The following is a 13,962-nucleotide window of genomic DNA, read 5'->3' as shown; positions in this document are numbered from 1 at the left end:
TGTCTGATAAATCTAACATCTAGGCCCTCTCAACATCAGTTTCCGTAGACTTGTTTTTCCTTTGAGTGTCCATCCCACTTTCCAGTTATTTGCATGTCTCAATTTTGGGTTGACAACTGGACATTTCAGATCATATGTTATAGCGAATCTGACTTCTTCCCCCATGGGTAGTTGTAAAGTGCCTGGATTTAATCTGTCTCCCCAGATGTGTGTGGCCACAAATGCCTCTGTTGGGTTTTTATTCTTGCTTTTATTTTTTGTTCTTAGGGGGTCACTCTTCTGTCTTGAAAGCTGGTGATTCCACACAGTTTGGGCAGTAGTTGTGCCCAAGCCCGTAAGGCTCCACGTTGTGCCCCAGGGGCTGGGGTGCCACACCTAAGAGCTCAGCCGCTGCTCAGTCTGGCGTGGCTTCTGCTTTCCACCCAGCCCTCTCAGGCCCCTGCGTGTGTGTGTGTGTGTGTGTGTGTGGCCCCAGCCAGCTGGTGTGAAGGAGAATGTGTGTCATCTCTGTGGTCCTGTGAGGACCACAGAATTCATAACAGTTTGCCACTCTTACTGACAGGTCTCCAAGAACTGGGTTTACCCACATCCAGCCACTGGTGGGCACAGGGGGTGGGGCCCTGGGCAGAAGCTGCAGAATCTCTGTTTTTACCTAAAGTTGTGGCAGTCTTTCATGAACAAACATTTCCCAGTTTGTTGTTCACCTTTGGTTGGTTTCTGGAGGCCTGAAATTGTTTTTGACAAATGGTTCCACTTTGTACTTGTTTTGTGTGTGTGTTGGGCAGGGCGGTGGGGAGTGGGTAGTTTGCCAGCCTCTTCACTTGAGCACGAAGTCCACCCACATGTAATTCTTCTGTGAAGGGGGACTGTCTTGTCCGCTTTCTCACTCAGCCTAGTTAGAGGTGGAAGAGAGGGGCTGTTGACCAAGCAGCCAGGTTGCTCAAAGCCCTGGCTCCTGTGCCCAGGGCAGCCCCGCTGGCCCCCCTGGGAACTCTAACAGACACGAGGCTGACAGGGTGCAGGGACAGGAGCCCAACTGCAGGGAGCTCGGGCACAGGCTTCTCCCCAGGGTCACCAGCTTTCCTATTGTCTCCCTGCAGTTCGTGCTGAAGCACGAGGCTCTCGCTCACCTCCGGGAAGTGGCACGTTTCCCTAACACCCTGAACCCCCACAAAGAGGAGTCCCTGGCATTGGTCAGAGCCATGATCGACCAGGTGATGGAGCTGCACCCGGGCGCCCGGTGGCTCCACGTTGGCTGTGACGAGGTGGGTGCCTCCCCTTGCCAGCAGGTGAGTCCCCTGAGTCTGCAGCAGCCCCTTGTCTTCACCTCAAGGTCATCTGCTCCCACCTCGTGGGGTCTTCTCTTAAATAGAAAAGCAGCTCCAGGAATAAAGAAAGGCTGTCTGAGGAGATGTGCGCCAGTGCGGGCCATGGTCCCAGCTGACAAGTGATTTCCCGTGGGCAAACCTGCTGAGCCAGGCAGGGTGCAGTGGGGTGCAGGCACCCACGGGACAGCAGAGCAGCCCCCAGTTACTGCATGTTCATGTCCTTGGGGCCAAGGTGGCCATGAGATTGAGCCGGTTACTTTTCTCCATCTGAAGCAGTGCAGTTTCAGACAGTGGGAGAAGGGAAACACTACTTTAGGGTCATGGAGCACTTTAGGGTCATGGAGCACTTTAGGGTCATGGAGCACTGGCTAGAAAGGCAGTTCCCAGGGGTGCCCCCCCTTGTCCTCAAGAAACACAGGATCTTAGGAAGATTATGAGCCACCGAGCAGTGACCCAAAGACCTCTGCTTGTCTGAGCTCAGGCATCTGAGCAAGGACAGTGGTTTGTGGACATTTTATTCCAGAGTTTGATCCTCTTTTTCAAAAAAACCTTTTTAAAAAAAAAAAAAAACGTGTAATATAGAATTTACCACTGAAAGCAATTGAAAGTGAACAATCCAGTAACTTTTTAGTCATTCTCAGTGTCGTGCAGCCCTCATCCCTGCCTAGGGCAGGGCCTCTCATCTCCCCACCCGCCCCCCCGCCCTCTACCCCTGCCTCCATATCTCCTTTCCATCTCTGCATTATTCCCCTGCCCCAGCACCCCATAAATGAAATGCTGCTCCATCCATGGGCTTCTCTCCCTGGGCACCTTCTCCAGCTTCATTCATCTACATGGCAGCTGAGTGATATTCCAGCGTGTGGACAGGCCACGCTCTGTTTATCCATCTTGTGTTGCTGGACATCTGGTCATTTTTACCTTCTGGCTCCTGTGGTGCTCCTGTGCCCGGGCTCAAGGGAGTCTTTGAGCTGAGTTTGGGTGTTAGTGCAGAAGGCAGGGGCGCCCTTCACCGCCCCCTCCCAATGGGCAGCTTCCCCGAGATTTCTCCCAGGCCACAGCATGAACCCGTGGGTGAGGCTGAGTGGTCCCGAGGCCAACCCACCCGTGTCTCCCAGGTCTACTACCTTGGAGAGGGTGAGACCTCAAGACAGTGGTTGCAGCAGGAGCCCAACAGCAAAGCAGACCTGTGTCTGTCCCACATGGAGGCGGTGGCCAGCCACGTGCGGGCCCAGTACCCCACCACAACACCCCTGATGTGGGATGACATGCTGCGGGACATCCCCGAGGACCAGCTCTCAGGTCGGCGGGGCACGGCCCTGGTGGGCGGTTGCAGGGGGCGGGGTGGGTAGTGGTGGTGGTGCAGGGCACGCTCAGCAGTGGGGCTTCCTGGTGCCACGAGGGGTGGAAGCCAAGTGCTCCAAGCCCCCAGCTGCTCAGGAGAGACCTAGACCCTGTTGTAGAGCTGCACTGAAGCTTCTAGTTCCAGACCATCCCTTTATTAGGACCACTTTCACGTGTTCTCATATGACAGAGCCATTTTCCTAAAAGGTCTTGCAGGAGTGTGGTTGTGAGAGACCTGACCTGGAGGGTAGCATGAGGCCCCAGGTGTGGGGCTCCGACCGTCGGGAGCAGGGGGTGGGTTGCGGAGCAGGGGCCCCCAGCAGACCATGAGCACGCCCAGTGCTTCTAGGGCCCTTGGCCTCACACGCCTGCATTGCCAGCCCTGTAGGGGGCTCCACTGAGGTTCACACTGGCTGGTTGAGGGAAGCAGAGGCCCCCCCAGCCCAAGCCCAGCAAGGCCTAGCTTGAGGCTTTGGGATGAGACGGGGAGATTGCCACACATGCTTCTGCAAGGTCCAGGTGTCCTGGCTGCAGCCATTACCACGTGTGGCCACTTAGGTTTTAATTCATTATAAATAAGTCCACTTAGCAGTGCATTCCTGCTGCACCTGGGCCTGCCCCGCGTGCAGACACGGTGCCGCTCCCTCCCTTGAGGGAGCACTGGAGCTGCTGGCCTGGCGCATGGCCCTAGCAACTCCAGCAGTGTCCAGTCACTTCCAGTAGGCGTTTATAAGCACTTAGTGCAGTACTGAGTCTGTACTTAAATCCATTTTAATGCAAGAAAGGAGGACTGAAGGGACCCTCCCTCATTGGCCTCTTTCCACTCCCAGGGTCTAGGGTACCGCAGCTGGTGGAGCCTGTGCTTTGGGACTATGGGGCCGACCTGGACCTCCACGGGAAAGGTCAGTACCAGAACGGAGCCCAGCGGTCATGGGCTCCTCTTGGTTTTCCCCCCAGACAAGTGTGTGTTTCGGGCTTCACAGCTACACCTCGTCAGGGCCTGCCACTCACACCTCTTACTTGCTCATCCAGCGCTCCTTGTGGAGAAGTACCGGAAGAGTGGCTTCTCCTGGCTCTGGGCCGCCAGCGCCTTCAAGGGGGCCACAGGAGTGAACCAGAGCCTGACTCCTATCGAGCACCACCTCAGAAATCACCTGCAGTGGCTGCAGGTGGCGGGCAGTGTGCCAGCGGACACGCTGCGGGGCATCATCCTGACTGGCTGGCAGAGGTGAGGCCACGTGGGGCCCGGGGATGCCCTTGGGAGGGTCGAGCGGCTCCTGTCACTCAGGACACATGGCCCTCCCCAGCCCATCCAGTCTGGGCCTCAGTTCTTCTCTCCTTCTGTCAAGGTGAAGCAGTCAGCACTCTGAGGAGGGGGTGGGAGAACCAGCCACACAAAACAAGCCACTTGGGGTCAAGCCCCTCACACCACACTGCTGAGGGGATGAGGCTCAGGGTGTCAGCACCCCGGGGCACTGGCCCTCCTGGTGCACGCTCTGTCTGCACCATGCGTGTCTGCATGTTCACACCACCCCAGCCACTTGGGAGAAGCGTGAAGACAGACCTCAGCTCATTCAGAATTTCACACCATCTGAAAAGTAGAGTTACAGGTTAACACCTGGTCCCAGGCAAGTCCTGGCCTCAGGTCCCATCCTGAGGGGAAGGCCAGGTGGCCCCAACACCAAGGGCAGGAAGCCCTGACCCCACGGGAGGCAACTGGAGGCGGGGCTGGTGGCTGACCCTCAGCCCTCACTTACAGAGCTGAGTCAGAGATGAACTGCCAAGAATTTCAAGGTGGCAACTGCAGAGCATTAAGCCCAGGCAGGTCCCTCTGGGTGGGATCTGAGTGTGACTGCCAGCTGCATACCCACAAAACCAAGGAAGCTTCTGGAAGCAGCAGAAGCTTCTTGATCCCTGTCCTGTCTCACGGTGGCTCATGCCCGAGCATCCGCTGAGTCCCTCTCCCGCGGACTTAGGTACGACCACTTCTCTGTGCTGTGTGAGCTGCTGCCCGTGGGAATCCCGTCCCTGGCCGTCTGCCTGCAGGTGCTGCTGCATGGTATGGCCCCCTGCTCCTCCCAGGAAGCCAAGTGCCGGGGCCCCTAACTGCTGCCACCTCCACCTGGCTGGACTGTGGTCTTACAGCCTGGGTCTCAAGCCTAAACCCAAGACAGAGGCCAGGAAGGTAGGGGGACAGGCCCCTCAGGCAGAGTGAACCCACAAGAAAGCTCATCCTGGATAGGGTGCAAGAAAGGGCCCGTCTTCACTGGGTAAGTATCCTGAGTGCCCAGTGCCAGTAGGTGTGGCCCCAAGCGAGGGCAGCTCCCTCACTTTTGGTTCTCGTGGGAGCAGCCAGGTGCAGGCAGAGATGCTTAGAGATGGACGAAACCCGCAGGCATGCTTGATGGTGAAGCCATGGTTAGGTAAACTCCCATTTGAGACCAGGTGGGAATTTAATTGATGATATATGTGGTTTTGGACCAGAAAGACGTCAAGGTGGTTGAGGAAAGTGAGGACTGAATAATGAACACGTTTAGGATTGTGCTGAGCCACAGGGATGTGGAAGGACAGTTACTGGGACTCTACCCTTTTCTAACCTTCCCACCAGGCTGCTGTGGCCTTGGGCTCATCCATCCCTGAGGTCAGCACGTGTGCAGCTGGACCTGGCCAGCGGTCCTTCTCGATGGTTTTGCCCACCACCCATGCCCAAAGGTCGGGAGGTCCAGCCAGCACAGGGTCCAGGCCACCTCCTGCAGAGGCCTCTCTGACCTCTGTCTATGGTTGGTTTCAGGAGACTTTGCTGAAAATGTCAAAGCAAGAGTGGAGAACTTTCTTGGGATTTCGAGCCTAGAGGAAATGAGTTTTAGGAGGTAACACCCTCACCCCCTGCCCTGCCTCTCCCCTCACATTTGGGCCCTTCCTCAGCACGGCGGCTCCCTGTGCAGTGAGGGCGCCGGCTCCTTCCCTGGCAGCAACATCCTCGCCCTCGTCACACAAGTCAGCCTCCACCTGTGCAGCTCCGTGGATGCGCTGCTGGAGAGGGACAGGTGAGCAGGCACGAGAGTGACCCCCACCACCTCCTGGCAGGGCAAGGGCCAGCTAATACTGCAAGGAAGCTTCCTAGGTGGAAAACAACTTTTAAAAATCTACCAGATTTTCAAAGGTCTTATTTTACAACCACCAAGGCTGCCTTATGAGCCACAGTGCACCCACCCCACTGCAGGTATGTGACTGGCTGGTTCAGCCCCTACCATCGCAGGAGGAAGCTCATCCACCCCGTCATGATCGAGCACATCCAGCCCCAGGCACTCAGGTAGCCCACGGCCCGCCCCGCTGTGTCCATCCCCAGCACTGCCCACCCTCCACTGTGCACTGGTAGCCTTCTGGACGAGCTGACTAGGTATCACAGCCACAGACTCCTGGGTGACCCGACTGAATCAGCTGTGCCCTTAGGTGTTAAGAGAAGCTGCCTGAGAGGGTTGAGGGTCACCAGACGCCCTGAGCTGGGTCTAGGGCTCCTGGTAGGACCAGACTGCCTAGGGCTGTGGCCGCACGTGTCACCAAGGGGACAGGGTCCCAGCTGGCCCTCCTCCCAGCTCTGTGAGCAGAGGCCAACACAGACTGTCCCCACTGAGTACAAGATGCCTTCAACTGTCACAGCAGGTTCACGCACGAAGAAAAACCCTGCCAGCCAGTTGTGAAGTGCCTGCTAGTTTCAGAGGTCAAACTGACAGTCACTCATTGATTCCCAACAACCTTATGAGGCTGGTACGAAGGGCCCAGTTTCACGGATGAGTAAACTGAAGCCCAGGATGTCCTGACCTGTGGGTTTCTGGAGGCTATGAGCTAGGCCCCAGGGCCCTCACTGGGCAGGCTAACTGTCCCGCTGGTCCCCAGTCTCCTGGCCAGGTGGAGCGCCCTTGCAGGGGAGCTGGAGGCTGCCCTGCAGCGCGTCTTCTACCCGGACACGGTGGAGGAGTGGCTGGAGGAGAACGTGCACCCCAGCCTGCGGCGGCTGCAGGCTCTGCTGCAGGACCTGGGTGAGGCGGCCCGCCCCAGGCAGGACTCAGGCCAGGACCCCTGAGCGGGGAGGCCAAGCGCAGGCCTTCAGCAGCCCCGCACCCTTGTCTAGCTGCACCCAGCCCCACGCGCTGCTCCTGAGTCCTGGACAGCCGTGCCAGCGGGCAGCACTCACAGAGTAAATATGGAAGGAAAAGGCCTTCTGGGCCTATGCAGTGATCAGCATTACAACTTTCTTTTGAAATAAAAAGGAGAGTGGAATGCAGAAATCATGCTACTAGAAATTTGAAAGGCTTCATTACTAATCTGGCCCGGGCTGCTTACAGTGGGGCCCGCACAATTCTCCGGAGACCCTTCTCGCCCAACCCAGCTCCTAGGGAGCAGAGTCAGCCAAACTCTCTCCCTCTGGTCCTGGAGCCTCCTCCAGCCCTGGGACGAACACACCAGAAACCAGTGTACGGCATGCCACACCTTTTAAGAGAAAAGCACTCCAGATTTAACCATTTGGAAACCTAACTTTGGCATGTTTAAATGACTGTGTCCCCATCAGTCTGGTTGGCAGCCATTACTTAGAAAGGAGAGGACCTCATTTCTCTGGAGTCCCCTGAAGTTGCTCTCACCCAGGCAGCCTCAGAACCCTGGGTCCATGGGTCTACCAGGCCATTCCCAGTGTGGAAGCCTTGTGGGTTTCCCCAGAGATGCTCTTGGCACGTGCTGTACCTTGGAGGGACCTGGGTTCAGAGAAAGCAGAAGAAAACCAATAGTGCAGGTGAGGGTCAGTGTGGCTGGCACCCAGACTCCATGGAGGTGGCTGCAGCCAGCTGCCCAGGCCCTGCTGAGGGGCAGTCATAAGCCTGGCCCATTCTGGCCACATACAAACAGGCCCAACCTCCAGGGTTTGAGAGAAGCTGGGAATATGGGTTCCAAGGGATGGGTGCAAGTTTTTAAATGCTGCTAGGAGAAAACCCCTGCCTACACTGGGAGCAGGGGCAGGAGGTTATCCTCCCTGTAAGAGCCCGGCTGCAATCCTGATTGTGATCTGGGCGAGGCAGCAGTGAGCGGTGGTATGAAGTGAGATCTTAATTCCCTGCCCAGGAACTGAACCTGGATATCCTGGATGAGAACCAGCAATCCTGGCCATCAGACCGGCAAGGGCTAGAAGGCTAGAAGTTGGTTTTCTGTGGATCTTTGCCCCTGATGAAAAATGCATTTATCAAGGAGGCAAAAACTGTTAATGCAGGTACAAAGTTTATTGAGACTTAGCACAAGTGGAAGAGCACACCGAGAACTGGTTTGTTAAAAGAGAAGCAAGGCAGAGACGCACACCCAGAGAGAAAGGGTATGGGCGTCCCTCTTAGTGAGGAGGAGCGCTGGAAAGAGGCAAGTCATTTATATAGGTCAATTCTTCCAAGTCTTTACCTTCAGCCAGTTATCTGGTTTCTTTTCCACACCTGACCTACCCTGAGACTCTCCCTTGGGTGTGCATGCACCTCTCAGCCAAGATGGATCTCCAACTGAAGGCTTCTGGGAGGAGCAAGACTCACTACGGCCTGGCATCATCCCCTAACTTTTGACCCCCAAGGAACCTTTCTGCATATGTGCAGTGTCTCCCTTGTCCCAAAAGGAGGAGTGGACATCCCTTAATCCTTTATTCAAAACAGGGTTTTGCCCCTTTGTCCTTGCATGACTATTACCTTAAGGTGTTTAAAAGAGACAAACACTGGCTATTTACCCTGTTTCTGTTGTTACTTCCATTCTGGAGCGCAAACAGGAGGCTAGTTGTAGGTATACATCCTGAAGCCCACTTCTTCTGCCCCACGAAATGCAACAGGAGGCCAGCATCTGTCTCCTGCCTCAGCTGGACTCAAGATGAGCCATCTGGGGCTCTAGAGGCCTCACTATGGCAACAGCACACCAATCAAATGGGCCCCTTGGCATCCACCCTGAGCACCAGGAGCTCACAGGTGAGCAGCTCACTTCTGACTACTGAGGACGTCTGGCTAGTGGAAGGGATGAACATGGGGAGCAGGAAAAGAGCTGGGATCCATAGGAACAACAGGCAGAGACAGCATCCTCAGAGGCTGACCCAGCCAGGCCCCACACCTGCCTGCCAAAACCTTGTTGCAACCTGCAGGACTGAGTCCTGGCAAAGACCCTGACCCAGAGAGCTCAGTCCTATGCTTCGTGCCCTGGGACCCCGGGCGTGCTTCCCATTTCAGAGGCCTTGAGCCCCACATGGCTAGCAGGTCTGGCCTGTCCACACCAGGCTACTGCCCCAGCGGGCTGATTCCAGGAAGAGGCAGATCAGCCCGCAGAGAAGGTCCCACTGTGGTTTTGCTTGGAGGACAGAAGCAAGCAGCAGGAATAGCTGAGGGTCCTGCCCTGGGGCTGCCAGGGACACAGGCAAGAGCCAAGAAGGAAGACTCCCAGGCGGCCCATCAGTCCTGCCGGGGCCCCATCAGAACCCTGCTGAGGGGCGCCATGGAGGTCAGCTCTGGTCTCCGGGGCTGTCGGCCTCACTGTCGCTGCTCTGAGACAGCTCCACAGGACTCTCCAGGCGGTGCAGCTCCAGGAAAGTAGTGATAAGCTTGGCAACAGCTTCCACATCGCTGGTCCAGGCCAGCACCAGGAGGGAGGACGGGTCACCATGGCAAAGATCCTGGCCTCCCAGCAGGAGCCAGAAGACCATGCCAGCCTCCTCACAGGCATCGCCCTCCAGGGTTCCCGCCAGGACCCCACACCTTACCCGGTCCCCACCCTCACCTGACCTTAGCCCAGGCCTCTCTGCCACTGGGGACCCCTGATGTGCCCCTCCCCTCTGTCCCTGCAAGGACCCCTGATACCGCCTAGCAGGTGGTACCATGCCTGTCCCCCAAAGCCCCACCTCCTCCATGTTCCTGAAGCCTCTCTGCCCTGCCACAGTCCCTTATGAGGGCCACTTGCCTGGGGGCAAGGGCATAGTGGGCAGCCCTGGCCCATCATCTCCCATCCTCAGCTTACCTGCGGTGGCCCATGACAGCACTCTGGGTGAGGGGGTGGGAGAAGCCTGTGGCGAACCGAAGCACCACCACATAGCCTTTCCCGAAGTACCGGACCTTCTCCTCCTCCACATTCACGTCCCGGATGTCACTGAGCAGGACCACCACTGTGGGCGGGGCCGGGTCAGTGGCCATGTCCCCCGCCCACCCTGCCCCTCTCGCCTGGATGCTGGCACAGTGCAGAGGATCAGAGCCTGCTTGTCATGAAGGAATGCTTGTCACTCCAGGTCGGAGGCCCAGAGATGCTGGGACCCAGCCTTAGATGTCATAGGAAGTAAGCACAGCACAGCGTCGTGTGACTGCCGATTAACACCCAGTCTGAGTGAGAGGGAACATCTGGCAGGCCTATTGCCTTGAAAAGCCCACCTGTCTAACATGTCAGGGGCTGGCTAAGCATGGTACTGCTCAGCTTTCTGCTTCACTTTCCTCAACTGCTGGAAAATGCCTTGCTGGTCTCTAGTGGCCAGTCACTGAGCTGGGGGTTGCCAGGCAATTTTCTTTGGGCCAAGGCACATCTGAGGACACAAAGCATCCATGAGGCAGGACACAACTCTGGTCACCGAGCAGCCAGCTTCCCCTTTCCAGGTCAGGCAGACGCTCACTGCCTTCCGTCCACCCCAGAGTAACCCATGTCCTGTTCACGCCCCACGCCTTACCTTGGTCATGGCCTGCTCTGCAGAGAGTCAGCAGCTTTCTATACAAGCTGAACGTCTTCAGCACTACCTTCCCGGTGCTCTTGTTGAAGACGGCTTCCTAGAATGCCAGCCACAAGGCGGTCACCTGGCTGCTGGCCTGTGGGCCAGTCCAATACACGCTAACTTGCCAACTGTGTCCCCACCCTCCCCAGAGCAGACACAAGGAGGCAGCCCTCTTCCTTCCCATCCCAGTCAGAACCCCAGACCCCTGAAGCCAGACCCCTCCAGGGTCTCGGGTGTGAAAAGAAGCAGGTACTTCTCTCCACAGTTGAGAGAGGTGAGCACTGAGGATAAGGTCATCAAATGAGGGAACAGGGCAGAGAACAATACTGGGGCCAGGCAACCCAAAGGACACATGAGGAAGGACAAAAGGGAGGTGAGGGAGGTGGCCTCGCCCTTCTAGGAGAACTTCTAGGAGAGCAGCTTCAGAAGATTCTGTGGCCCACAAATGGTCACAAATAGGCAATGGCCAGGGGCCAAGTCAAGCTGGCCAGAAACTACTGGGCTCACATTTCAGGATCGGGGTGGAGGGCATTAGGCCCCTGGAGTCTTCCTTCCTTTGACGAGCCCTGCAGGGGAACCCAGGAGCCCCAAAGCCTGGGCACCCTTCCTGCATCAGCCTCACCTCCCAGTCCTCCAGGTTCTGCACGGCCACAAACAGACAACCCGTGACGTAGAAGAGCTTCCAGCCCAGACTATCTGGGGAGCAAACACAGGAGACAGCCATGGGCAGGTAGCGGGGCAAAAGTCAACATGCCTGCAGGGGGTGCCTCCTCCCAGAACAGCTGCTTCCCAGACTCTGGGCAGGAGTGGCCCCTGAGGGCCCAGCTGACTGCCCGTGCCTCCAAGGACACCCCACCCCTGCCAAGGCCATCCAGCACTGTGGGCCCTGTCACACAGGGCAGGATGTGGTCCACCAGCTCTGCCCTCAGCTCTCCACCTGGGTGACTCCTCGAGATTACGATCATGGCACCGTGTGTGAGAGCAGAGATGGGGGACTACTTCCAGGGAGCTGCTGAAAGCATAAACTATTCCTGCCACAAGACCTGAGGCAGACATGAGAGTGCCTTTCTGCATATTTTATGACATGAAAATGCTGATGTAAATGAATGCAAGCTGTGGGGGGCACACCAGCGCATGAAGGTGAGACCACGCCTGCAAACCATTTAGAGGAAGAAAGTCCAACTCCTTATGATCCCATGGACTGTAACCTGCCAGGCTCCTCTGTCCATGGGATTTCCTAGGCAAAAGTGGGTAGCCATTCCCTTCTCCAGGGGCTATTCCCAACCCAGGGATAGAAACCAGGTCTCCCACACTGCAGGCAGATTCTTTACCATCTGAGCAACCAGGGAAGCCCCATTTAGAGGCAGGGGCAATCCCCAAAATCATGCCTGTCAGATTACAAATGACAGGGTTTCCTTTTTTTCTGTATTTTCCAATCAGCTAAGGAAGCTCCTAGGGGTGGGGCGGGGCAGGGCAGATGACGTTCCTCACCTCCACTGTAGTAGGCAGCAGCCAGGCCGATCGACAAGATTCCTGTGGGGAGAAAACCAGTCCCTTTCCATTGGGCCACCACTAGCCCAGAGACCACCTCCTCCCACAACCCGCAGACCCAGGTAAGCAGCCCCTCCCTGTTGCCAGGGGTGGCTAAGAGCAGATAGCAGGGGGCAAGAAAACCGCCAGGCTCAGAAACTGCGGAAACAACCAGGAAGTCTGTTTACAAGAACGTTCTACCTCAGTCACAGTATTCACTGGTCACATGTCTACGTTGAGGTTCCAGAGCTGACAGGGGAACCAGAAAGAGGAACCTGATGTGGGTCTCATCCACTGACAGCACATTGTGTGGAATGAAGACAAGACTGCAGGTGAAGAATCACGACCCCGCACGAGACCAAACAGGAAGAGTCCCGGGAAAGAAGGCTGAGAGCCAGGCTGCCGAAGGTGCAGCAGCACCTCCCCTCACACCTCAGTTCCAATCAACATGTGCAGCTGCCCAGGGAGTGCAGGGCAATGGGGATTGACAGGGTAGAGGACCAGGGGCCTCCCCACCCTTACTCCTTACTGTCTCCATCACACAGGCCCTAACCTTATGAAAGCAAGCAAAAAAGGAAATACAGAGACCTCACAGGAGCATGGAGACTATTAACCAAAGGATGTTAAATGGTGAAAAAACACAAGACTGACCATCTGTAAAAGCACTCGAAAAGGATAAAAGCTGGAAAGACATAATAGTTGCTATTTCCTGGGGTAGTAGAACCAAGGAAAATTTTAATTTAATCTTCATCCTTTTTTAAAGTTGGATTTTTAACTTGAGAAATATGAACATCCTTACCAACCAGCAGGGACCAGGATCTGATGCCTGGAGCCCTCTTCAGATGGAGGCGGGAGCTGGTGCGTGTCTCCACCTGCATATACATCCCTGGAATGTGCTGCCACCACCTTCAACAAGAGACCAGGGCGCCTAGGGAAGGACACAAAGAGAGCTGGAGCCCTCGGGCCGCTGCTAACAGACAAGAACCCAGCTCCTCTCCAGGACAGGATGCCCAGCTGCCCACTAACAAGGTCCACACAGGTTCAGAAACCACTCAGCCTGTGCTGACTGCTGTCCTGTGGTCAGGCAAGTCAACCCCCTAGGGACCCATGTCCTCTGTAAGGAAGGTTCTTTGCGCAGATATAATGGTTGCACTGGGGCTATGTCCCCTGCTCTGGCTCACAAAGCTTCAACACTTGATCATCACCTGTCCACTTCCTACCTGGAAACCTCAGTCTCTTGGAAACCGTTAGCCCCCAGGAGCCTCCAAACTTCTGGCACCCTATCAGAACGTACCAGAACACCCTCATTTCCCTGTACAGGCCTATGAAAAAGAGAACTGAAAGTCTCGTCATGGTTTGATGAGAGGCACTGATCGAAAAGTCAGCTCCTGCAGCTGCGGAGACAACAGTCCGCACCCAGCGGAGGGTTTGGACGGCCAGGAGCACCAGCTTAATGAACGAGTCAGCAAAGGGGACTGATCTTCCACACGTGGAGAATTCTGCCCTGCAATACGTTCAAAATGCTGGCTCCAGGGGCCCCGTTTTGGGTAGCTTTTCAGGTGTTCTCTGTAAAGTTGTCAAATTTCTGACAACAAAGAGTGGATTCAGTTCACACAAACGAAGCCAAGATCCTGCGATATCCCCGGCTCCCTCCCTTTGACATGCTTCGCCTGTTTCCACACGCGACTCGGCCGCCCGCGGGGCGGGATCACTCCTGTCACCTGCACGAGCCACTTAGGACACTCTCCACTGACCCTTGCGGCCACACTGTGCACCCTTCTAGCCTCGAGCGCTACCAGGCCCCCGGGGCATCGACCCGGGCCGGGTCACAAGACCGCGCTCCCGGAAGGACCTCGGCTGCGGGAGCCGCCCCTCAGCACACCCCGCGCCCCCCAACCCGCAACCGTGGCACAGCCCGGGCGCTCACCGCAGACACAAACCTGCAGGCGCGGAGGCGGGACAGGCGGGACGGGCGGGACGGGCGGGACCGGCAGGACTTCAAAACGC

General features: G+C 56.6%; 2 protein-coding genes across 6 annotated transcripts in view; one reads left to right on the top strand and one right to left on the bottom strand.

The window, feature by feature from the left end:
• HEXD (hexosaminidase D) overlaps window positions 1–8,420 on the top strand; it is a 17,023-nt gene extending 8,603 nt beyond the window's left edge. Inside the window, exons 6-14 of one of the 3 annotated variants that reach the window (XM_052657287.1) lie at window positions 1,101–1,265; window positions 2,444–2,627; window positions 3,500–3,571; window positions 3,702–3,897; window positions 4,646–4,728; window positions 5,461–5,539; window positions 5,615–5,716; window positions 5,893–5,982; window positions 7,785–8,420. In XM_052657287.1, the coding sequence (XP_052513247.1) occupies window positions 1,101–1,265; window positions 2,444–2,627; window positions 3,500–3,571; window positions 3,702–3,897; window positions 4,646–4,728; window positions 5,461–5,539; window positions 5,615–5,716; window positions 5,893–5,982; window positions 7,785–7,791 (978 nt within the window). In that variant the 3' untranslated portion in view covers window positions 7,792–8,420. Of the gene's footprint in view, window positions 1–1,100; window positions 1,266–2,443; window positions 2,628–3,499; window positions 3,572–3,701; window positions 3,898–4,645; window positions 4,729–5,460; window positions 5,540–5,614; window positions 5,717–5,892; window positions 5,983–6,566; window positions 7,139–7,784 lie in introns of those variants that run through there. The other 2 variants (XM_052657285.1, XM_052657286.1) reach the window with 2 other exon arrangements.
• Window positions 7,925–13,962, bottom strand: LOC128064535 (cytochrome b-245 chaperone 1). Of its 3 annotated transcripts, none has more exons than XM_052657289.1 (7): window positions 13,896–13,962; window positions 12,755–12,883; window positions 11,917–11,958; window positions 11,048–11,121; window positions 10,384–10,480; window positions 9,690–9,834; window positions 7,925–9,298 (listed from the first exon to the last, which is right to left on the bottom strand). In XM_052657289.1, the coding sequence occupies exons 2-7, from the start codon at window positions 12,837–12,839 to the stop codon at window positions 9,178–9,180; spliced, it is 564 nt and encodes a 187-aa protein (XP_052513249.1). In that variant the 5' UTR covers window positions 12,840–12,883; window positions 13,896–13,962; the 3' UTR covers window positions 7,925–9,177. The 3 variants fall into 3 exon arrangements, with proteins under 3 accessions (XP_052513249.1, XP_052513250.1, XP_052513252.1); XM_052657290.1 differs by having other exon boundaries at window positions 13,883–13,948; XM_052657292.1 differs by having other exon boundaries at window positions 9,234–9,353.

Source organism: Budorcas taxicolor, chromosome 19 (assembly GCF_023091745.1).
Source record: "Budorcas taxicolor isolate Tak-1 chromosome 19, Takin1.1, whole genome shotgun sequence".
In the NCBI taxonomy this organism is placed as follows: domain Eukaryota; kingdom Metazoa; phylum Chordata; class Mammalia; order Artiodactyla; family Bovidae; genus Budorcas; species Budorcas taxicolor.
Note: the sequence above shows the minus strand (reverse complement) of the source record. Positions and strands in the feature narration are given on the sequence as shown.